Genomic DNA, 25,135 nt, shown 5'->3' on the forward strand with positions numbered 1-25,135 from the left:
AAAGTGGGTTATTGGTGGGGGCAAATGTAGGTCTGCCACTGGCAATAAGGTCACTAACACAGTAAAGGCTCAGTATAGGTCTTAGAAAATTATTCCTATGCTCAACCCTTGGTAACGTGGCTGCGAGCAGACAGGCTTAACTTCAAAGGCAGGTATGTAAAGCATTTAAAAACACCATTTCAGTACATATTTAAGACACAAAACATTATAAAAATCCAACACCAATTTATAACAATAGGAAATATTTTTATCTTTAAAATAACACCAAAACCAAAAAATCCAATGTAGGGAACCGGAGATATGAATTTTCAAAGATTTAAGAAAATATAGCACTTAGAAGATTATAGCACCATATTGTGATACCTGCTCGCAATAGACCGGGGCAAAGTCAAAGTTTCAGGCTGACCACGATGGAGCCCTGGGCGGCTACAGCTTGCGGTAGGTCCCGGTCTCAGTTTCTACCTTCACACTTAGAAACTTTTCTGGAGCTTTTCTCCTCGAGGACCCTCAAAGCTCCCAGCCAGTTCGGATTCGGAGAGGGTTGACTTGTGACGAGGTCCCGGTCAACTTCTCTGGAGCGGACGTAGACATTTTTTCAAGATCGCTTCAGGAGGACAACCCAGGAATTTAGGCCAACACGCGATGGAAGGCAGGCGGCTTGGCGTGCGCAGTTGCTCCCGGTCACCTTTTCTACGAGCGGACATAAACTTTTCTGGAGCTTTTTCTCGCAGGGTCTCTCGATGCTCCGGTGAGGGTCCGCCAGCTTCAGATTTCTTCTAGTCCCGCTCAAACTCTGGAAGCTGGACCGATGGAGCTTTTAGCGGGACGAACCTGGTTGGCTTGGCCGGTTCACGGTTGAAGGCAGGCGGCCTGGCTGGCCAGGTTGAGTTGGTCCCTTTATGGAGCATTTTTTTCAAAGTTGCTTCAAAATTCTCCAAACTTCTTGAAATCCTTCCTGAAGTTCCTCAAGGGGTCCCAAAGTGTCTCAAACTCACTCCAAGGGTCTGGAAGACCCAAGATGGACCTTCAAAGTTGAGGACTTCTGTTCCCACAATCCACTGGAACAAAACCCTTCCAAATCCACTGGTGTTTCTCCAAGGTCCAGATTTGGTTGGTGATGTTCCAGTTGAGCTCTTTTAACCTGTAGCTTTCAGGGAGTCCACTCTTTAGTTCTTTTTCAGCAAAATAATCCACAGGGGTGTAGTTTCAGATGGTGCAGTCTTTAGAGGTCAGGCCTTAGAAATCTTTGCACAACAAAACATCTCAGCAGGGCACTTCTTGCTTCAGTAGTTTCAAGCAGCAGATCTGGAGGGCTCTGCCCCTCTCAGATATTTATTCCAAGTGCTCTGGATCAGGCAGGAGTTCACGTCTGACCAATGGGAGCAGGGTAACTCCTCAGAGATATGACCACATCCTGTAGAGTGTGGCATTATTTTGTACCAGAGTGCATCAAATCTTCCAAATCCATAATAGCTGATTCTCCAGCAAGGAGGTAAGAGCTGGCTAAACACACCCCTAGGTTGGCTAATTTACTTAGACTGTCCCCCCCTGCATTTGCACATACCTTCCTTAATCCTACCATCTGCCTAAGGTGGGAAGTTCAGAGTTGTAAATGACACTGTTTTCTGCTCTCATCTTTGAAGAACATAGTTTACGACTCCTCCCTCTGGCCTGGCATTCCTATCGAACAGCACACTGCCGTCCCAGCAGAGCTGTTCAACCCCAGGGGCTCTTTATCACCTCTACAAGGCAGCCTGGCTAATCCACTTAACTCTGACCATTCAGGGCAGACCACTGGAAGGCTGAATTTGGACTTACAAACAAGAAAGTCTTATAACTTCTTGTATGTACACTTTAGGAGAAATTCAACTATATGATATTGTTGGATTTATTAATACCATTTTTGGAAGTCTTTGAATGGCATTTCTAGCCTTTTGCTATCAAGAGTTATTAATTAATAACTTCCTACCATATTAACTTATGTAACAGGGGATTTGCAATGGGAAAAATTACTTAGCCATTTTTCCAGCACCAGGACTTCAGTCAGTCAGTCAGTCAGTCAATCAAATTCACTTTATTCAGTTAATTAAAACCATAAAAGCATACTAAGAATAAATAAATACACAATACAAATATTTCCTTGGTATTACAGTATCATATGCATCACAAAATATCAAAGACAATGACTGACTGACTTGGGCCATTTGTCCAGCACCAGGACTTACAAAAACATATTTTATAATTACTTGTCTTATTTCTACAGGACCCCCACCCCCTATGCAACTAGGGGAGACTTTAGGGGTTCTGAATCTGTAGAAATATTGCAGATCCTGTCTCCACAGTGCTCCTAGCATCAAAGTTGAATTTGAGCAGCACTTTACCACAATGTGGGGACTGAAATGTGAAATTGCACTTTACCCTAGGCATATAAAAACTCATTTTATTAGTGTTTACCTTCTAAATACCTGACCCCCTACCCCTGGGATACTGGGGGGTCCCTAATATGCCAACACATTGTAGGTTATCCAGTTTTAAGTGCCCCAAACACCAAAGTCGAGTTTGGGCACAATTCACTTTTTAAAAGCAGTCCTGGCACCCAGGGCTGTTTTTAAACTGACCTCAGGCTTCTGCAGTGCACACATGCAAGTGCAAGAAAAGGCTGCTGGCCTCTAAACTGCCATGCCCCAGGGTAGTGGGGACTTATAGGTAGTTTCAATCCCCCTGCCCTATTAAATACTGGGCGCCTATAGGGGAAGTAATGCCAATCACAGGGCTTCCCCACCATACCATTGTGTACCCTCGTGTATATAGGTGTTTTAACTGAATTTTAATGTGTCTCTTTCAGCATACCCCTGGGCCTGGTTAGGCAGAGCCCAGGGTCAGTCAAAATCAGTTACCACCAGTACCATTCAGCAAAATGTTGTGGGGGTTGCCCAAGGCACAGGATGACTTTGCAACACACACACACACACACACCCATCCCTTGCAGTACCAACCTTTTCCCATATAGCAGAACCGTCCATTTCCCCAATGACAGAACAAGTCTCTATGTGGCAAAAACATCCTGTTATCCACACTGCAGCACCACCACATTACCAAATAAATCTACCACAATTCATGATGAGTCCTTTTCTACACTGAAGAACCAGCATCTTTCCCCACACAGCAGAACCAGCCCTTTCCATACTGCACTCCCCAGCCATTTACCACACTGTAGAACCAACCATGTCCTACTCTGCAGAAAGAGCCCTTTCGTCTACTGCACAACCAGCCCTTTGCCATACTGCAGAATCAGTCATTTTACTATGCGTATATAGAGGGTGGATGAGAGGCAATACGAACAAGTAACAGGTAAAAACATCCCGCAGAACATAGGACGACTCTCGGACACAGCTCCTACTTTACTACACCTCGATCGAAATACGAGTTACTGTTCTACGGACCCGTAACTTAAAACGCTCACTTTTTCCTGTGATGCCTGCTACACAGCATTATCAATCGCCCTGAAGAAGCCCTTGTTTGGGCGAAACGCATTGGCTGTTCCCAATGAGTGCAAACCAAGCATACTCAAAATAAAGCCACACAAGACTTTCACCAACAACTTGTAATTGTTTGTCAATTTGTATACATTGCATTTTTTTTTTAAATGTTACTTGTTCGCATTGCCTCTCATCCACCCTCTATATATGTTTCTATTTATAGTCAAGGGGCAGCTGATCATTTGAGGTGGGCAATAGAAGTACACCACGTGACAGATCCAGGTAGTGCAGTCTCCTACAACCCGGCTGCTTTCCTTTTTTGTAGATTTTACTATGCATGGGCAAGGAATTTTCAGAATTTCATAAATAACAATTTCATGGGAAATCTAGAATGTTTTCATTGCCTTTACCACATCCACAAAACGTCCACTTGCTCTCAACGAAGAAAAGTATCCTACAACACAGCTGAAACTGTGACAAACACATGCTGAGCTTATCCTGCTCAACAGAAGAAACTGGGAAGCTGTGGGTCCCAGGCCCATATTGGAGTAGAAAAATGACACAGAGGTGGGAGTGTTGTCAGAAAGTGAGAGCAGAGTACCAAAGAAAAGTCCAAAGGTCTAACAGTTGAAAACAAAACAAACAAAACTGAACACCACTGAGTGTCTATCATTCTCAGAGTCAATTAGCACTCTGAGACTGATGGACTCATTTAATCTAGGGCAGGGGGTGGGGCCATTTCAGGTCCTCATTTGCCATTGCGTAGTTGTGGGCCCTAGGTCCACATTAGGGTATATAAATGACACAGACGGGAGTGCTGTCAAAACTGGAATTCTCCTAGTTGCGCTTTTATTGGCAAGGCCACCTGACTTGTGACACCTGTAAAGGGATGGGTGTGGTGATGTGTAGAACAGCCTTTGTGAAAGATGGCCGCATTGACAAGTCTTTGAGACAATAAAGAAAAAACTCAATTTTATCACATTGCACTTAGGCTAGCCAATCACCCATCTAAAACAGGCTTACTATGTACAAGGCATGGACCTTTTCCGGACCAAGCATAATGAAGCCACCTATTGGGAAAAATTCCATAGCTTCACCCCCTGAGAGCCTTTACAAATTTCAGTAGTGCCAGAGCAATCCAGCAAGAGCTTCAGGTGATGCCACTCAGCCATCACTGGCTATTGCTCCTTGTGTTCTGCGATAAACACCAGTGTCGCCTTAATGCATGGGCATGCTGGGCAGCTGCCTGGGGCCCCCACAAGCATAGAGGACCCATAAAGACCACAATGTAACACTACTTTTCAGTTAAACCTTGTTTATTCATGTGATTTGGTTGTGTAGGCATTTCTCACTGCACTGATTTGCCTGGGGGCCGATAATGCTGTTAAGATGCCCCTGATGCACACCATGCTATAACAGTGATCTTATTATAAGCAGGTCATCGAGTGCAATGAGATGAACACACAGAGGGCATCCATACATCACACTGTGATGTCCACGCAGCAGCACACGCACAAGTAAGAATGTCAGAGAAAGTGGAACACAAATGCAGCATCTTGCATGTAGGTAGGCCCAACACGCTTGAAGCTCCCACGTGCTCTTCTCCTTCCTAGTGCCTCCATGAATGATACCAGGACACCCAAGAAGAATACGTACTCTGATAGGAAGGAGACCCAAAGTCCCAAGAAGCGTAAACCAATCAATTGAGGTGCTGCCATGTAAGGATGGTCATGCATTCAGTGAAACAGTCATACCAGACTTCAGGGAAAGGAAACAAGGAATCAATTAAGTAATGCACAGCACCCCTAAAAACCTTGAGTCTGTGCTATCTCAGCTTCAGCCGATTAAGGTAGAATGCTTAACAAGGGTGACTTAACATTTCAGAATAGCAAGAGCTGGAAGGTACTGGCTGGCAATTTAGGCAATATAGATCCTTCCAAAATTCCACATTATAACCCGCATTTATACCAAAGAGGAGCAAGTATAAGTGCCACGTGTTGGATATTATTCTGCATACTGGCGAGCCATCTTTCTGAACTCCAAATAAACTAGGCATTATCTCTTATTATAGAGGACCACCAACCTCAAATGCGCAGATGCAGAGCAAGCTTTTCTAACGTGGAACAGTAACTCACCAGCACTATTAAAGCCACATCCCAAGAAGAACCCTCGGACTTCAGGTGCTTCCCCCATAAGAGGCTTGTGGTCAGCTGTGAAAGATTCTGTAAAGGAGGAAAATCACAGAGAATTAATACAGCTATACAACATTCAAATTAATTAATGTAACAAAATAGGACGCTCATCAACCCTCAACGCATGAGAAACAATGACAAAACATAGAGGACTGATGCATAAGAAAGTATCTCTTCGAAACTAAGAATGAACAAGGTTAAATCCTACTCAATTATTGTTAGATGATATCTGTAGACATATCAAAGAACAACAGGGCATGCAGATTGGGCAAGTGCTAATTTCCCGTAGCACTTAAATTAAAGCCTCATTTACGCGTCATTTGAGCAGCCAAGTTTAGAATTTTAAATTAATGGAGAGTGCTCCTACTGTAAGATGAAGCAGAAGATTTGATGTGTTTCACCAGCATCTTGGTAAGTCATGGACTGCTAGAAAGTCCAACTGAAGAGCACTTTGATCTGCTCTCAATTGGATCTCGTCCTTCTTCATGGGAAGGATCCAAACAATCAGGCTGCCACCTTTCACATCAGAGACCAAGAAATTGATAATGCGGAGTCCCACAGGGATCGTCCCTGAACCCCACACTTTTTGACATATGTATGACACTGCTCACCAACATCATTCAATCACAAGACATTACTGTCATCTCCTGCGCGGATGACACCAAACTCATCCTCTACCTGACGGACATGACAATCACCATGAGGATCAAATTCTCCAACTGCATGGCCAGGGTCGCAGAATGGAAGCGAACCAACTGCCTGAAACTCAACTCTGACAAGACAGAAGTACTTGTCTTTGGCAACAAGACCTCTCCATGGGACTCCATCTGGACCAACACCCACACCCACACCCACAGACCATGCAAGAAACCTAAGGATCATCCTAGGCAACAAGCTCAACATGACGTCTCAAGTCAATGCAGTGTGCAGCTCCTGCTTCCACATCCTAGGCATGCTACAAAATACCTTCAAATGGTTGCCTCAGAACACCAGATGGACCATCACCAGCAGGGTGGACTACAGTGACACTTTCTATGCCGGAATCCTGAAACAACTCCTACACCTACTCCAGATCATCCAGAACACCTCAGCAAGACTCATACTCAACCTCCTACGCTGCACCCATATCACACTGCACCTCAAGAAGCATCACTGGCTCCACATTCACAAGCACAGCCAATTCACCCTTCTCACGCACACATACAAAGCCCTACACAACACAGGACCAGTATACCTGAACAGCCGAATACACTTCCACCAACCCACCAGACAACTACGCTCTATCTCACTCGTACGCATCCAAAAGCAAAATGGGAGATTGGTCATTCTCCTACATCACACCCAAGACATAGAACAACCTCCCTCAGCACATCAGAGCCTCCTCCTCACTTCTTGCGTTTCACAAGAAGCTAAAGACATGGCTCTTTATATAAGCACCTTGGGAACCAAACACCCTTACACGTTTCCAAGTGCCGTGATACCCTTTCAGGTGATTAGTCCACTATACAAATCAAAATAAGTAAGATAAGTAGGAACTGAATCTGCTCAAACTCTAGTTGAGTTTGGGGTATGATTCAAGCTGAAACATTTTGTTGGTATGAGCTTCTTTTCGTGGTTCCAGGCTCTCAATCCATTGCTGATCAGCACAAAACCTTCTGGAAGCATAGCGCTGCTCATCTGACTCCAGTCTTTTCGTGGGAGAGCTGCCCCTTTTTGCATTCATCTATGCTGGCTTGGAACCATTAGTTGTAGCCATTGCTTCCTCAGAAGCGAATCTGGGATGGAATATACTGGAATCAACTGTTTGAGCACCGGTCCAGGGATGCAGGGTTTCTAGCTCTGGGTTAAGCCAATGGGTTCAGAGCACAGTGTCAATAAGAGAAACAGGCTGATATATGGAGAATATGGTCACAACATATGGTTATAACAAGTCACAGTAATAACAAGTCATTGGGGCCCATTCACAAAGGTACATGTACACAGGAGAAAATCTACATGTGTATATTTACTCTTGCCCTTTGTAGCAAAAAATGTACCACTTTTGGTTATTTGCTATTTTGGAGTGTAAACGTGCTATAAAGTGTAGAATTACATATCAACATCCCTTGAAACAGGTGGGGCATTCGAATTTACAAGTGTAAAGTTACTACATGCAAAAAAGAACCCAAAACAGTAGTAGCTCAGATCTGGAGCAAGTCCAGCACCACACAAAATAAATTGTTAAAAATATATTTTTACGTAATATATTTAATTAGTTCAAAATTAGGTGAATAGTGTACAGTTACTAATAACTTTCACTTGTAGGCAGAGTTCTCTGCCACCAAGGCAGAGATCTCCCTACGGTAAAATATATAAAAAAAAGGCGAGAACTTTATTAAACTTTAAAAAAAAGTTACAATATTTTTATGTCAAATATTATATATAGCAAACACAACAAGATGATGGACGGAGTGCTGAAACTTTTCAACCACTCGCCCAGAGTCAAGAGATCTGGGTTTAATCCATTGTTCTTTTGCTCACTATGCCACCCCAGTTTGGACCCAGCAAATTAGTCTTGACCCTGTGCCTCATGGGATTGACGATGAGTGGATAAAAAGTTTCAGTACGCCGTCCATCATCCTGTTGTGTTTGCTCTGTTCGCCCTAAGTGGCCATGGGGATACCCAGACGTGGGTCCCTTGTTTGCTGTGCCACTAGAATTAAGCTAGCCTGGCTGATGAGGTGATAAACCGAAACCGGTCCCAGGATGCTTTTTTCCGGTCCAGGGAGGACCTGGCCTGGCAGTTTGGGCTGGACTGTTCCCAATCCCCATTGACCCGGGCAGGGGGGGTACGAGTCACCCTCCCCTTCATTAATATAGGCAGCCCCTCGGGATGGGGTGCCAGGGGCCAAAAATGGGGTGGAGAAGTCAGGCTCTACTCCCAACTCCCTCCCCATATATTTAAAAATAATGGTAGCCCCCATTCCTTTTCTAGTTTTTGCCATGATCCAGCTGGATTGCAGCCAAAAACCAGTGGGGTTGGTCCACCCCAGGCGGCACTTTTTTGGGGGGTGAGGGAGGTGAGGGAGGTGAGGAAGTCTCTCCCACTCTTACCTGCTCCCCCGTCACATTGTATTGTGGGTCCGGGTGGGGGGGGGTTCCTCTGGGTCCCCTACCCCCACCGTGCCTATGGGGGCAGGGTATCCCTACCCTGTTCCCTTATATTCTGTTTTTAACTTCTGGACAGAGAACTAAGATGCCGAGTCCTGTTATAGCTGCCAGTAGCATGTTTATCATGTTCTTGGCAGCTAATCGTAGTGCTTGCTCCACTGGTGACTGACCCCCACTGGAGCAAATTGGCCCAAGAGAAAAAAGCTACTTGGGCCAATTGGAACGCTCTATTTTTTAACTGGCACTTCAGCGAAACTCTAGTGTGAGTCCCTCGGACCCGACCATCCAAATATACAAATATTTTGCTTCTACATTTTTCAAAAACTACTGAATGTATTTACCCAAATCATACAAAGCCCAATCTGTGGCCAAGATTTAGCTTCCTGCCAAATGTGGTTTAATTTCATTCAGCAGTAATACTGTTTTAAGAAGTCTATGGAAAATTCATGGGGTTTTGCGACTGCCCTTGTTTCTCGGCCCCCGCTTGACGCATCAAACTGAAACTCTACATGCACAAACTAGGAAAATAAGGAGCCCTTTTTGGAATGTTTTCTGAAAATTTCTCAAATGGTGCCAAAGTCATAAGCAAAACAAAAAAGCATTTCCTACAGAAACACAGACCTAACTACCCAGTAGCGACCGCCAATGGGTCACCCAATATATACATTTTTGCCATAACCTATCCTATATTAAAAATATATTAAAATTAAATTAAATAAAAGACTACAGTGACAATATTATCATAGTATAACATATTTTAAACATTCAATATTAAATTGCACCTTTGACATTTTGGTCCAGAATACTTTTGTAGTTACAATATTGTGACCATGAGTTTATAGGTCAGACTATATTTTTGAGTATTACTTATTAGGGGTGGGTGGAATATTCCATTCAGCCTGCGGAATTGGAGGAATTTTGTAACTCCACGTTACTCTTGTAACATGAAGTTCGGCCAAATTCTGACAATCATCGCAAGGCGAAATTTGTTGTCACTTGAGGCGCTAGAACGGTAAGTGGGAGAGTGAGATTTGGCATCCCCTAGCATGATCACCGGTTGCTAGGAGGACATCCAGCAAGATTTTTCTTACGTGGGCGGTCACAACCTTTCACGGTCAGGAAGCTGTTGCCGGAGTAGAAAATCAACTCAAGAGGCAGCAAACTCACCCCGAATAGCTGCACCCTCTGGCACACGGTGTGGTGCCATTCATGATGATTTTTCAGCGTGGAATGCACTACTGGTGCTAAATCACAGCCCGACGTGCCTATCTCCGCCTGTTGGCAGAACTGCATGGAATCTCACAGAGTTTTTATGTAACACAGTCAAATTCTGTGAATTTTGTCCACCCCTAACATTTATGTGGAACACCGCTTTGGCAAAAGTTACTGGTTATAGCTTGGGGCCATTGATGCCCATTGTGGTCTGGGGCCATTGATGCCCATTGTTGTCTGGGGCCATTGATGCCTATTACTACACAGGCCCATTCACACTCATAACAGGACGAACCCATTGCTGTCTGGAACCTTTGTTACATATGGTTTGGAGCCATTGATGCTCATTGTAGTCTGGGGATCCAATGATGCTGTTTACAGCCTGAGCCACTGGTGCACACTACTTCTTGGTATTTTAATGGTGCTGCAGTTCAAGGCCATTCATGTTAGTTACAGGCCTCTGCCATTGATGCACATTAGTGTCTTGGACCACTCATAATTATTACTCTCCGAGACCATTGATGCTCATTATCGTCTTGGGTCATGAATGCATGCAACAACTGAGACCTTTAATGCATATTTCTCTCTATGACAATTGAGGCCCATTACTGCCTGAGGCCACAGAGATACACAGCACCATGCATCACTGAACCATATAACTGCTGGTTAGGTATGTGTGTATTTTAAAGATCATATAAAGTCAATTACAGTGATGTTTGAGATTATGAAAATTATTCCTCACACGTAAGGATTTTGGCAAACTCTGATCTAAGCCACAAATTGAAAGCAGGTTGAGACTTTACATGACACAACTTCAGATATTTCATCCTATCCCATAGTAGGTTCAAGTAATAAAACTAAACCTGCTCTTCCCTATATACTCTGGTATGTGTATTTTACTATTCTTAGTGGTAATGCAGAAAGCAAGAAACTTAAATTCAAACAATAAAACAGTTGTGGAGATTCCTGCATTTAAATATTTTTGTTTTCCAACTGCTTGTGATCAAGTGTCACTCAAAGTATCCCATCAGGGACACAAGAGGGACACCTGGGCACATTGCAAACATGGAAATGCCATGCATGGGTATACTGAAGACTTTCCAACTATGCACCGTGCATGAGTGATGACATGGGCCATGACACTGCATAAAGGGCACCAAGGTAGGTCACAGCTTTGGTAGACACAGGCAAATGTTCCACAATGGAAGTGCCTCATGACTGTGGTGGGCAACATTCCTGAAATTCAGTTGCTGAACTTCTGACCAGAGACGTGGAGAGACTGACTGCCTGAGGCACTCATTAGTTCTTCTAAGAGGCCTGTCCGAGAAGGAGGCTGAGAGTAGGACTTGGAAGTAAGATGTCCGGGGCAAGCTTTGAGACTCATAACTTTCTCTGACCACTGATTTCCCAGGTCACTGATGTTAATTACCAACTGGAAATTGTAAAGGTTTTAATTAACCAAACAATAAATATATTACTTGCTTACTTACTTAACTAAGGTAATTGATATGCATTATTGACTCCATTGTTGTTCATTTTTGTATGGAGCCATTTATGGTTACTACTCTGTAGCCACTTAATTATTACTGCTTGGTTCTGATGATGTTCATTACTGATGGAGTACATTTATTTTTGTTGCTGCCTCGAACACAGGTAAACATTTCTTTTGTGGGTAGTGGCATAACGTAAAATGATGATGCTCCCTGGCAGACTGTGACAAACACCCTCCTCCCTTCCCCTAGTCTTCCAGAGATTCTTTGTTCTTGGGATGAGTGGAACCCCATACAAGAGGGGTCCCTGGAGGGTTGAGATCCCCCCGTGCCGCAGGGGCTGCAGTGGCCTGCCTTACACACACCCCTGCCTGTGGGCCATTAGTGCATAAAACTGTCTCAGACCGCTAATGTATGTGGTGTCTGGGGTTACTGATGTTCAGTCTAGTGGGAGAGAGAGTGAAAAACTGTTGCACTGCTACTTCCTGTGCTATTCCTGTTATATGTGCACGAGGGACTCTTTGTCACTGCTGAAGTCCACATAGCACTTCGTCCCAGGATGGAGCTTTCAGTGCTGGTCTCCAAGCCGTACCTGGTCTTTCAGTGCATGTGTGTGTAGGTACATTCTGTTCCATGTGAAGGAAGCTTGCACCGATTGCGACACTACACTACTACTGCTGCCTACACTACACAGGTTGCGAGTGTGAATCTTGCTTAGCTGATGATTGTATAAATAAGTGCACACACACACAACAAGCAATGCTGCTCCCTGTGACTGAAGTACGCACTATTGTTCTCTATGCTATACGGAATTTCAGTGTGTGAGGGAAGCTTTCACTGCTAATGTCCATGTATTATATAAAATATACTGAGTTGGGTGCAAGGGGAAACTGGCGCTAATATAGAAATCACAATAATCAATATTAGTCTGATCAACACAAATAGTATCTTTGAGGTGCGTTCAAAAGGGGAGATACACCCTACTCCCCCAACCATCAATCCAAGATTGAACATGACAATTTACAATTTTTGAAGCACACGCATTTCCAAGTCAAGTCAAAGTATAGTACAATTTAAAAAAAATAGAAGCAACGATCTAGATTTTGTTTTCTTCTTTGGTGTTTTTATTCCTTCCACTCCTTTTAGCCAACGCGTTTCGTTGCTTGGGGGTAACACCCGTATGACTTCCTCAGGGCTTAGGGTATTAGATGTGTTCAAGGCCAAGATCTCCTAACCCGAAAATTATGTTCAAGAGACCTTGTATCCAATCTGTGCCATCCAAGAGTATATTTAAAATTAAACAATGGTTGTCAATACATCCCAAATTCGCAACCTATTGTGTCAATATTCCTTAGGAGATTGTGAACTCCCGTTAGTTAAGAACAGGTCCGTGAAGTACGGGGAAAACCTGAAGTCTTTCGGAGACCGTACCCAATTACAGGTGCTTGTGGTGTGAGTGCAAGGGAATCTTGGGCTCTGTGGATATGTGTGCAGATAAAATGCGTGCACTCCCACAATACAGGTGGTGAAGGAGCAGTGACTGCAATGGATGCTTCCTTACACTCACAGGACAGGTGCAACATGTGCATGTGCAGTGCAAGAGCAGTATGCAATAGAAGACTTCGCCTCTGCTACCTCTTCTGTCTTTACTCTGGCTTGCATGGTGGAGTGGTGAGCCCCCACTGCAACAGCTGAAGCAGGGGTGTCACTGGGCCCGATGGGTTGGGGAAGTGGGTCACACTAAAACAATAATGTGTTCCCGATGGGTCTTTCTGTCTGTAGGACTGCAGATAAAAATTCCTAAATGAAGCTCAGTGAGCTGCCATGTACAGTAAAGGAAAGAGAAAAAGAAAGTATAAACGTAGGGGTGAAACAGAGAGGGGCAAACATAGGGACTGAGTATAAGAAACAAAGGTAAGAAAGAAAAGCAAGAATGGGGGAAGAAAGATGGGCAGACAAAGGGAAAAGAAAACAGGAGATGGAAGGAAACGTAATTAGGAAGAAAATGTGAAAGGCAGGATAGAAGGGTGAAATGAAGGAATAATTAATGGATAGAAGAGTTAAATTATATATAGATGGAAGGGTTAAACGAAGAATTGATAAAGGGGTAAAAGAATGGGTGGAGCAGAGAAAGACTGATTGGTGACATGGTGAATAGATGGAAGAATAGGCAGCTGGGTGAAAGAGGGAGGGTAGACGAGTGAAACAATTTGGACGAGTACATGGATGAAAGGATGGATGTAGAATATAGCAGAATGAAAGGGTGGACAGATGAGGGATAAGTTATGGTTGGATGGCTGGATGAAAGAGCATGAAAATGTTTAGTGAAGAAAAATATGGATCAATCAATCAATCAAGCATTTGTAAAGCGCACTACTTACCCGTGAGGGTCTCAAGGCGCTAAGGGGTGGGGGAATGCTGCTACTGTTCGAAGAGCCAGGTCTTGAGGAGTTTTCTGAAGGTCAGTAGGTCTTGGGTCTGCCGTAGGTGGATGGGGAGGATGTTCCATGTCTTGGCGGTGAGGTGGGAGAATGATCTGCCACCGGTGGTCACTCTTCGGATGCGGGGGACAGTGGCGAGGGCGTGGTCAGCGGAGCGGAGCTGGCGGGTGGGGGTGTAGAAGCTGAGACGGGCTTTGAGGTAGGCTGGTCCGGTGTTGTGGAGTGCTTTGTGTGCGTGGGTGAGGAGCTTGAAGGTTCTCCTCTTGTTGATGGGAAGCTAGTTTAGGGCTCTCAGGTGGGGTGTGATGTGGCTGTGGCGAGGGATGTCGAGGATCAGACATGCGGAGGCGTTCTGGATGTGTTGGAGCCGTTTCAGGAGTTTTGCCGAGGCTCCTGCGTAGAGGGCGTTTCCGTAGTCCAGTCTGCTGCTGACGAGGGCCTGGGTGACCGTCCTTCTCATTTCGGTGGGGATCCACTCGTAGATCCTGCGGAGCATGCAGAGGGTGTTGATGCAGGAGGAGGAGACGACGTTGACCTGTTTCGTCATGGAGAGGGTGGAGTCAAGGATGACCCCCAGGTTGTGTGCGTGGTCGGCGGGCGTAGGAGCTGTTCCTAGTGCGGTCGGCCACCAGGAGTCGTCCCAGGCCGAGGTTGTGGATCCGAGGATGACGACCTCCGTCTTGTCAGAGTTCAGCTTCAGTCGGCTGTTTCTCATCCAGTCGGCGACGGCCTTCATTCCCTCGTGGAAGTTGGTTTTGGCGGTGTGGGGTTCTCTGGTGAGGGAGAGGATCAGCTGGGTGTCGTCGGTGTAAGAGATGATGTTGAGGTTGTGCAGTCGGGCGACGTAGGCGAGCGGTGCCATGTAGATGTTGAACAGCGTTGGGCTGAGGGATGAGCCCTGAGGTACGCCGCAGAGGATTTCGGTGGCTTTGGAGCAGAAGGGGGAGGCGGACGCTCTGTGTTCTGCCAGAGAGGAAGGAGGTGGTCCGGTCCAGGGCCTTCTCTTGGATCCCGGCGTCGTGGAGGCATGTTCATAGTGTGCGGTGGCAGACCGTGTCGAAGGTGGCTGACAGGTCCAGGAGAATGAGGGCTGCGGTTTCTCTGTTGTCTAGCAGGGTCCTGATGTCGTCGGTGGTGGCGATGAGGGCAGTTTCGGTGCTGTGGTTGCTGCGGAACACGGACTAGGATGGGTCCAGGATGCTGTTCTCCTCGAGGAATTTGGTCAGGTGTTTGTTGACGGCCTTCTCTGTGACCTTCACCAGGAACGGGAGCAGGGAGATGGGTCGGAAGTTCTTGGGGTCCGCCTTGGGTTTCTTGAGTAAGGCGTTGATCTCAGTGTGCTTCCAGCTTTCCAGAAAGGTTGCTGTCTCGAAGGAGATGTAGATGGCTTTCCAGAGATGGGGTGCGATGGTGGTGCTGGCTTTGTTGAAGATGTGGTGAGGGCGGGGGTCTCACGGGGATCTGGAGTGGACGGAGTTCATCATCTTGATGGTGTCATCGTCGTTGATGTTGGTCCAGGAGGTCAGACGGTTGGTGCGGATGGTGGTCGTGGGGTTCTCGGTGGTTGCCGGGGCGGTTGCGGTGTTGAGGCTGTCGTGGATGTCTGCGATCTTGCAGTGGAAGAAGGTGGCCAGTGAGTCGCATAGGCCTTGTGAAGGTGGGATGTCGTTGGTGTTGGCGCTGGGGTTGGAGAGTTCCTTCACGATGTTGAAGAGCTCTTTGCTGTTGTGTGCGTTGCTATCTAGGCGGTCTTTGAAGGAGGCCCTTTTGGCGAATCTGATGAGGTGATGGTGTCTGCGGGTGGCATTCTTGTGGGCTGTGTAGCTTCCCGGTGTTCGTTCATGGAGCCAGTTCTTCTGTTGCCTTCGGCAGGTTTGCTTGGAGGCCTGGAGGTCTTCAGTGAACCAGCTGGCTTTATTGCTGGTGTGGCTGTTGGAGGGTTTCTTGAGCGGGGCGAGGGTGTTGGCGCAGTCGTCGATCCACTGTCTGAGGTTGCGGGCATCAGGGTCGGTCGGGTCTGCAGGTGGGCTCCGGGCGAGGCTCGTGGATAGCTGGTCTTCGGTGACTTTGCTCCAGCAGCGGCGAGGCAACTGTTGGATAGATGAAGATAGAATATTGAAAGGATGGATGCCAAGAAAATGAAAGAATAAAGGGAACTGATAAACATTGTCGGGTTTGGTCACTGTGCGTAGCGTGATTAGAGATATGATTGAAGTGGTGGGAATCTTAATTTTCTAGCTTTTCGCTTGGGCTTGCGTCACCTTTTTCAGTATACACAAGCCTAAACAAGTGGTATTAACAATGCTTGTTGATATGTGGTTAGCTTATAGTCCATATTCAAGGTTGGGAAAATAAATAAATGTTCAGAACCTGACTGTTGTTTAGACTTTACATGCACCTTGTCAGATGCCTTATCGCTCATGGCCCACAGTACGGAGCTCTCTGCATTGCTACGTATTTTGCTGATGATGGTCTCGGGTACTGTTGCAAAAGAAGGCTTCAGCATGCAAGGATTAAGCTTTGCACAAAGGAGCTATACCTTTTAGGTCACGCCCCCTTAAGCGACCTCCCATCTTTATTATCCCACTTAAAGCACTGACAAACCTACAGGTCTCAGTATACAGTGTGCAGTTAGCTAAAAAGCTATGATTGGATAACGGTGCTCCCGGTGACATTGAGCTACTTGGCAACTCTGCATTGAGGAGCCCTCCTCCCTGTGATAGGAGCTACCTAGTGAATGACGTAACAGTCGTTTTTACAAGCCAGCCAATGCTCTTCAAACAAAGGCATTCTGCAACTCCTATTGTTGGGCGTTGCTGGTGATATGATTGGGTAAGAGTGTCAGCTTGGCTGGTTTCATTGAATGGTCCTTTTATGGACATCTGTCGCCAGCTACCATTGTTTGCTACAGCGTACCTAGGAAACCAGACCCACACCCAAACACGAGATAGCATAGAACAAACAAATCAAATCATAGTGCTGCTGGTTTTGGAGGGGGTGAGGTACACAAGGGGCACAACGAGAAGTTTAAATGCTGCAATGCCACCACCTTTAATATCAAGTTAACAAAATCCAACGGATGGAGCTGCCTGTTTTTCCTCGAGAGCCACTTAGAGCGCGTGCCATTATTAAAGAACCAAGGGGCCTCTTCCAAGTGGAATAATCCCAGATAAACATCTGGCTCGGAAACCCCTGCATCTAAGGCTGCCCTTGAACTACACTTTGGTGAAATTGCTCAGGGCTCGCCGCGTCATCGAAGGATGTTTATCGTCAAGTGATGTCAGCCAGAGGCGGTCATTACCCAGCGACACAGCCGATTGGCGGCAGACCGACATGTTTTATCCTCATAGTTTCCACAGGAACAGGTGCTGCACTTCAGGATGAATGTCCTATTTTATTTATTTAATGGACCGCAGTCGACATTTAGATGAGGCTGGGGTGGGAGAAGAGGGGACTCCTCTATTCACATTGCTTATGAGCCTGAACCTAGAAAGGGGGAAGGAGGGGCGCTGAAGCCCTAATCCCCACCGGGGATGTTTCTATCAGAAAAACAGCAAGGTTTATAAGGATTACAAGTTTATCACCTTGCAGCTGTCATTTTGCAGCCACAAAGCAATTTTCTAGCATCCTCGCGCACGCCTCCTTGACAAGGCTCCTTGCAGGAGTGAGCGCCCTGGGCTGGATATTGCTCAGTTCAAGGCGCAGTAAGACCCGAGGTGTGAGTGGACCATGTCCATCATGTGTCAACAGGCTCCTGTCAGCCCTCGAGGTTCAGGGACGGACACAACCGTGCGCAGATGCGCTCCTCGCGGCCGGGATCTCCGCGAACCCTCCGCGTCAGTGCTTATTGTCAAATCATAGCAGCCATTCCGCTTCCACAGACACCACACGTGTTGTACAAGACACAAATATGACCAGCCTCACAGATAATATCTTTACTCCTGGGCACTCTCGCACAGACCTTTCTGTGACCCCCACACAACTCCCTCCCGACCAGCTGCTCCCCACAGGCGCGGATGGTGGGGGCGGTCTTGATACCGTGCTCAAGCTGCTGGGTGTCCATCCACCTAGATGTTCTGCTGCCGGCTATCTTCAAAATGCTATAGAGTCATTTTATAGCTCAAGTACGAAATTACCATCTCATTATATTGCAATTGTTTATTACTTGTAACATCAATGTGTTATTAAGGCAGGCAAAACCACACTCACTAAGAGAGCACTGCTATAGCAAGAAATAGCCCCAAATGCGTAATCTTCTGGTCGGGGAAAATAGCAGCGCCAATGAAATACCTGGAAGTGGAAGAGCTCTGGTTTAACAGCTTACCCCACAAGTCATTTAAGCTAGCGTTTAACAAACAAATCAAGCAGCTCTCCTGGCGAGAGGACAAAGCCAAACTCAGGTTGTGCAATCATGCATGGATAACCATCAACACCTACAAGGCACGGATTGCTCAAACTTATTTGAGCGCTAATTCAAGAAGCCGTATAAATATAAAAGACGCGCTTCCAAATTGGCACCAGCCAATGGAGAACAAAGAGTGTAGACTCTGCCAACATCCTAGGGAAGACTTTCTACATATACTACGCATTTGCCCAGTTCTATTGCCTTGGTGCGAAATCTATCTTCGAAACATCTTTAATCCAAAAAGCATTAGATCCGGTCACCAAGAATCCTGTTTTGCTTGAAAGGCTTGACAACACACACCATGGCGTGTTTTGCAAAACTTCTTCTAAAAGCGGAGTAACTTATCAAGCAAACCATAATTAAAGCTTCAGGAAGCATGATGGAGCCAGGATATTAGCTGTCCCCAAATATGTTTACCTGCTTTCGGCCAAACGGTCTGGTCAACCAAAATCGATAGATCTCGCGCACATCATACAAACTAGGTCAACTGGTTAAAAGGCAGAATCTGAGCCTGTTGACGGCCACTCGGTCGTTGTATGTGTACAAGGTTCTGCCATGTTTCAGAGCTGTTCAACTGGAAATATGCATTGTTGATTACCTCAGCTGCTTTCAGCGGCACCCACGATTAAACCAGCAAGTAGCGGCAACTTTCAACTGATGCTTCACATCGCCAACATCATTTTATGGACCAGAACTGCGAGAATGCCAAATGAATTGCACTCTAGGAACTTGTTGTGCACTAAGGAATGATGATGAAATGCACTTTAGCCTTGGAGTCGCAATGAAGATAAGAATACCGAAGGCATGTATTACTCCTAGCGCCTGGATTGGCGTCGGCGAGGTGCATATCTCTTCACTGCACACCGCTCCACCTGGAATCATAGCACTTCAGCACTCGACCTTTTCGTTGGATTTGGATTCGAACAATCACTGGTGAATTGCATTTTGCCTTTTTATTGTTCCATATTTAACGCCAAAGTTTGGCATTTTAGACTTGTGTTTTTTAGCTTGTCATGTTTTTTTTAATCTTCTCTCTATTATTATTTGATTGCAATAGTTTTAATAAATAATGCAAATAAAGTTTTTGTAGCATGTTAAACTAATTCCCAAGGACCCATCTTCTAGGCGCATCAAGCAGCCATGGCCCGTGCAGGTAAGGGCGGTAGGGTTGGGGGATTTCGACTGATGACCACAAGGAAAAATTAATTATTTAATCAATTTCCCTCGTGGTTGTCTGTCGAAATCCACCCCCACCAGGCCATACCGCCCCACCACTCTTGCCTGCATGGGCCACAGCTGGCATCAAGCAATAATTGTAATTGTATTTATATAGCGCTTACTACACCGGACGAGGCGTTGAAGCGATTTTCAGCGAGTAGCACGCTACTCTGGAACCCAAAGGTGGAATAGTGGTGGATTAGTAAAGAGAATATAAATTGCTATTGGGAGTGGTGGGAGAGGTAGACATGAGAGTGTTAGTTGAATGAATCTTACACTTAACACGACCTCACAAATAACATGGCCGAATACCAGGGGTTCTCCTACAAAAGGGGTCTAGAAAGTTTGCTATCTGGGTGTCATCCTCGACAGCAACGTCTCCTTTACCTCACGAGAACTCACTCACCAGGAGTGCTTAGCACCATCTGCACCTGCTCCGAAGCACCACCATTCCTTGCCTCTAGCTCCCTCGAAAGATCACACTCGTCCTTGCACTGGTCGTAGCCCGTCCGGACCGCTGCAAAGGCCTCTCCATGATCCCCATTCGAAAGACCCTTCCTCAATGACTGAGATCGGAAAAAGAGTTCCTAAAGTTTACAAAAGGTTGAAAGACTCTTTCGTTTCACTCCATCGAGGGCCCTGGCTTCAGCCTGATTTTTAACCGAACTTCTTGTTCAGTCACATGACTGAGATTAGAAGTTAGTTGCTAAATGTTTCATGAAAAGCCTTTTACATCTTCCTGAGTCATCATCAGTTGGTTTCGTAGCGGGATGTGGTCCTTTTCTGTTGCATTGCATCTCTGCAAACATTATCACCTTGCTGTGCTGATGTTTCTTTCACTATCCCGAATGCTACTGAGCTTTAAAACAGCATTTTGCGAAATGAGACAGCAATTTGTGGTTTGAGAACTTTGTAAAAACTCAAAATAAATAGATACATAACCATCAGAAAATAAATACAATTCTAAGCTTTAAGATAAAAAAGAATAGCTGACAAAGATATACATGTTGTACAGATAAGCTAGACCGAGAGGGGAAGGTTGCAGGTGTGCAAGGGAGGAGGGGCTCCTCCTTGTGTTCAATTGAGGTAGATGCACCTGAAGCCATCTTGCCACTTATGCCTATAGCTTCAAGTATTAGGTTAAATTGATAGGCAGGGCCACTGGAATTATGTGGCAGGGGAGGGCCAAAATATGCTACAGGGTTGACTAAATTATACGGCAAGAAAACCCAAAATGTGGCATAATGCGCCACATTTTGTGATATTATTACTTCACTATGTTGTCATTTTAACAATCAACACAATTTGGGTTTTATTTCCACCTCATTAGTAACACTTTAACACCCAAATATGACAATAAGCAACAGAAAGGTGACCAGTCAACTTTTGCAAAGGAACTTCCACTATGTGGTAACAAGTCACTTCGTTTTAGTAACTTTTGAAACGTTTGAGCTGGAAACAATTTTTAAAAATTAAAATCTGTTGATTATGCAGGAAATATTTGATTATGGAGCAAACGTTGCAAATTTATAATTATGCAAAAAACGCCATCGCCGCACAATTGCATAATTCTGGTGTACCTGCTGATGGGGCATCTAAACAATTTTCCCCTTGTTCCATGACCAGGGCCTCTGGAGTTATAACTTTTTGCTGCTGTAGGGTTGTCTGCATAATTATGTATTAACTGCACGTACCACATAAACCACCATGTGTGGCATAATTTGCATATGTGAACAAAACATTTTTTATTTTTTTTAGATCAAAAGGGTCAAATACTACTAAAAGAAAAATCATTGTAGGGGGTGCCACGGGGTACAAGACTTTAGCAAAGGTAATGTGTCAACGTGCAGCGTTTAGTCGTGTTAAAAAACAGTAATTAGGTCAAATAATTGCCAGTATATTGTAAAAGCATGAAATATTGAAATAATACTGCCACACAATGTGCCGCATAGGTTGCCTTTTCTTTCGGGCACACTGATGCATTATTTGGTCCTCCCTTGCTGCATAAATGCAGTGTCTTTGTTTGGGACTTGAACAGTAACCTTCATGCACGAAGCATGCCATCCCTAATTAAGACGTCAAACAATCTCTTCTATACTTCAGTGCCAAAATACCCTTGGTTGGATCCACTTTAAAAATGCATATTTACAAACTCAAATGGGCGCTGATCTCAGAATTTTAGAAAAGGCACTTTTATTCAATGTACACCTGTTAATCTTTGACAATCACGTTTTCAGCATACTCTAAGGAAGACGAGTATGTAATTTATGTTTATACATTTATATATCCAACACCTATGTACCTTACGAGGACAGACCAGAGGGCACAATTATTTGTCCTTTTTGGTGGAGAGCATGTCTTTTGAACCTTGGCTACTACACTGACCACTTGAAATACTGACCCCTTGAATAAAGATATTCTTTCACTGAGACTCCTTTCTGGGACCTAAAATGCATATCTGCCAGCACTGTAACCAGGGCACTTAATATGAAAGTCTTCTATGGACAAACATTAAATTGCCACCTTCTCAGGCACACATCGGGGCGCAGTTGAAAAGTAACAGACTTCTAAATGTACATTTACTGCAGAAGAAACATCTAGCAGGCTTTGTGTTCAAGGAGGAGATCTCTGGAATCCGACCAGCGGGAAGAGCAGTACAGTGCAGCTGATAAGTAAATGTACTCCAGCGCTAACAAACAGCCTTCAGTGAGCAATAAACCGGTTACTGGCATGTGTAAGAAGTACCTCCTTTGCGTCAAAGCCATCCCTCCTGGGCTGACCAGCATAGCTCAGCCAATGCAAACACACTCACTTCGCGCCTGGTGCCTTTTATAGCATAAGTAGTCGTTACATTGTATTATGAAAGGACTATTTTGGGTGTGGGTTGTGAGAATTAATATATAAACTCATTAGTTGATATAAGGTTGCATTTTCCTGGTAAGTAGCACCTATTCATTTATTCATGCAGTAGTTTAATGTAGCGCTGTGCACAGCCTTACTGTAACTTCACAGTGCTATTATATGAAGTAGTATTCGTGTTTCCATTGTGCATGCCTTATTCATTCCATGTGTTGATGTGCAGCCTATGATATGCTGTACATAACTCTATTGCACTTGAAAGAAAAGTTATTGGCATAATCTGCTGGAAAAAAACCTTTTTTCCTAGCAGTTCATAGTGCAATCTGAGACACACATACGCACAGGTACTCGCACAGACACTCAGACATGCACATCATTCGCTAAAACGGATTTGTTTTTACAAATGCAAAATCCAATTTGTACTTTAAATGCATGATCAGTGGCATTTCCCCTTGACTCAGCCTGGCTGCAGGCACCCATCACGCCAATATCAGCATTTCACATCGGTCTCATGCAGCGCCAATGCAACTGAAAGAGAAGGGCACACGAACTACTCTCAAATTCATACTAATTTGGGATTTAATGCGTAGCGCTGCATTGGAATTTTGTGGGTAGCGCGGCGCTGCATTGGGACTTTGTGGGTAGCGCTACCCGCTGACTGCCCAAAAGTAAAAGCAGTGCTGACCAGAAAGTTTGTTGAGATATTATGTTTCAATAGCAAATGTTCCGAAGCTGCTTTTAAGATGATAGCAAAACTATCACAGGATGGCCTTTTCACCTCCAGGTTCTGTGCTGTAATACTCACTCTGATCCCTAGGTGGCACAGCAGAAGAGTGAGAGATGCTATACAAATAGAAAATCTCAGCAAGTTTTGTTTCAGTCGGGCCCATCTAGGATCGTCTGTCAATGCACACATTCACTGCTCCTTTGGCAGGCAGTCACATCAGAAACCGAGCAACACCTTTGTAATATAAGCCTGGCTACTGCCCCCCCCAGAGTAACGGTACTCCCGATGGCCAAGGAAAAGTTCCGGTACCAGTGACGGCTACTCTGCTAAGACGGAGAAGCATCGCCCCACTGCTTTTCAGCAGTATAAATAAAGGAAAAATCACATTATATTAACTCTAAGTTATTATACTTGTATTGTTTCCTTGTTGAGGCAGCTTTGTGGGTGGGGCTGCTCTGCTGGCAGGGGAGGAGAGGAGTGGTTTGCAGTCCCTAAGTGTGCCAGCTGTCTAGGCCGGCCAAACAGCCATGCACACTTTGCATGTTCTCCACACTTTCTGCATTACAGCCGTCGCGGAGAACATGCCCAGGCCCCCAGTCCCCGTCTGAGCACCGAACCACGGCACTCAGACCAATCACCAGGCTGCTTTGCAACATTGTGAATGGTTCATGGGGAGGCAGGGTGCTTTCTGGGTGGTCTGTTCCTGTTCTGGAGACGACAATGGAGAGAGCGGTGAGATGCGGCAAGATGGTACTTTTTTTCCTATACCCCCTCTGCCCTCCCACCCCTGATCTGTGCCAGCTGCCACTGTCCAGTACTCAAGGTGGAAAAATATGGATGTGCCGGTACTCAGTACTGGTGAGTACAGGCCCACTTAAAGCACTGACTTATACCCTTGAATGCCCACGCCCAACAGCAGAGTAGGATCCAGTTATTCACAACAGTACAGATACCAGGGGAACCAACACATGAAAGAGCTACAAGACCATACAAAGGTAGAAATGCTCTATACAAATCTTGCTCAATTGCGTGTGTAGTGTTCGGTGGCAGTCCCGCAGAAATGGACCTCTGTCAAATTTGGATGCGCGAGCCAAGAGAGCCTGGTTCGGACCATCTAGCCAAGATTGACCTGGCCACAGAGGAACCATGACACCTCCTCCTTTAACACATTGTATGCCAGGAAAAAATCAAGCAGCATCCTGTAAAATGGTGGCGAGTTGCTGTAACAGAGTGCGAGCAAGAAAACGTCTGCACTCTGCTGCTGTAAATAAAACTCCGAACTGAAGCAGAATCTAAGCCTGCAGGACTGCAAAGAGTAGAACATTGCTATAATAGATAACCAGAGAGAAACTTCATTTCACCTTTTCTGACCTCGTAATTCACCAATTAAATTCATTTATAGCTTCTCTCAAAGTGTGTGTGTTTCAAAAATAGTTTTGCCTTCTAAGTCAGTGATGGCTGGTGCTAGCTCCATGTAAACGGAATGCTGTGCAATCCTTACATTAATGTTAGTTCAAAGAACCACACAGATCACTTTTAATTAGTGTAGTTTTCTAACTTAAACAAACTTTTCAGATAATAATTTTAATTGAATCATGCCCACCTTACCCAACTTGTTCCTGGAAAAATGCTGTTTATGCAATTATTATTATATATGAATGCAATGAATTTCTGAAGCACCATCACAATATTTCAATGATTTTTTTAAATGTTGCTTTTTTATTGTTTTCATTACTACGGTTACATTTGATTTTATAGTTCTATCTATTCATATTGTCTGCACTAAGTTAGGACATTGGTTTTAATAAAGTCCTAAAAACATATATGGTGGATTTCTTGTGCATGTCCATCCATGGTGGAAGGCGTTTCAGACCTCACGAACAAATTCACAACCAAAGAAATAATCCTGCAATTTCACAGAACTGATCATAGTCCAGAAGGCACCATTCTCATGTAAAGTGC

The 25,135-nt window shown here is 45.0% G+C and overlaps 1 protein-coding gene across 5 annotated transcripts in view; it reads right to left on the minus strand.

Moving 5' to 3' along the window:
• The window catches only part of SARDH (sarcosine dehydrogenase), a 613,955-nt gene that overhangs the window by 383,295 nt on the left and 205,525 nt on the right, over positions 1-25,135 (minus strand). For all 5 annotated transcript variants that reach the window (XM_085612553.1, XM_085612590.1, XM_085612570.1 and 2 more), the window contains exon 9: positions 5,615-5,701. In XM_085612553.1, the coding sequence (XP_085468679.1) occupies positions 5,615-5,701 (87 nt within the window). The remainder of the gene's footprint in view (positions 1-5,614; positions 5,702-25,135) is intronic.

Source organism: Triturus cristatus, chromosome 1_2 (genome assembly GCF_964204655.1).
Source record: "Triturus cristatus chromosome 1_2, aTriCri1.1, whole genome shotgun sequence".
NCBI classification, from domain to species: domain Eukaryota; kingdom Metazoa; phylum Chordata; class Amphibia; order Caudata; family Salamandridae; genus Triturus; species Triturus cristatus.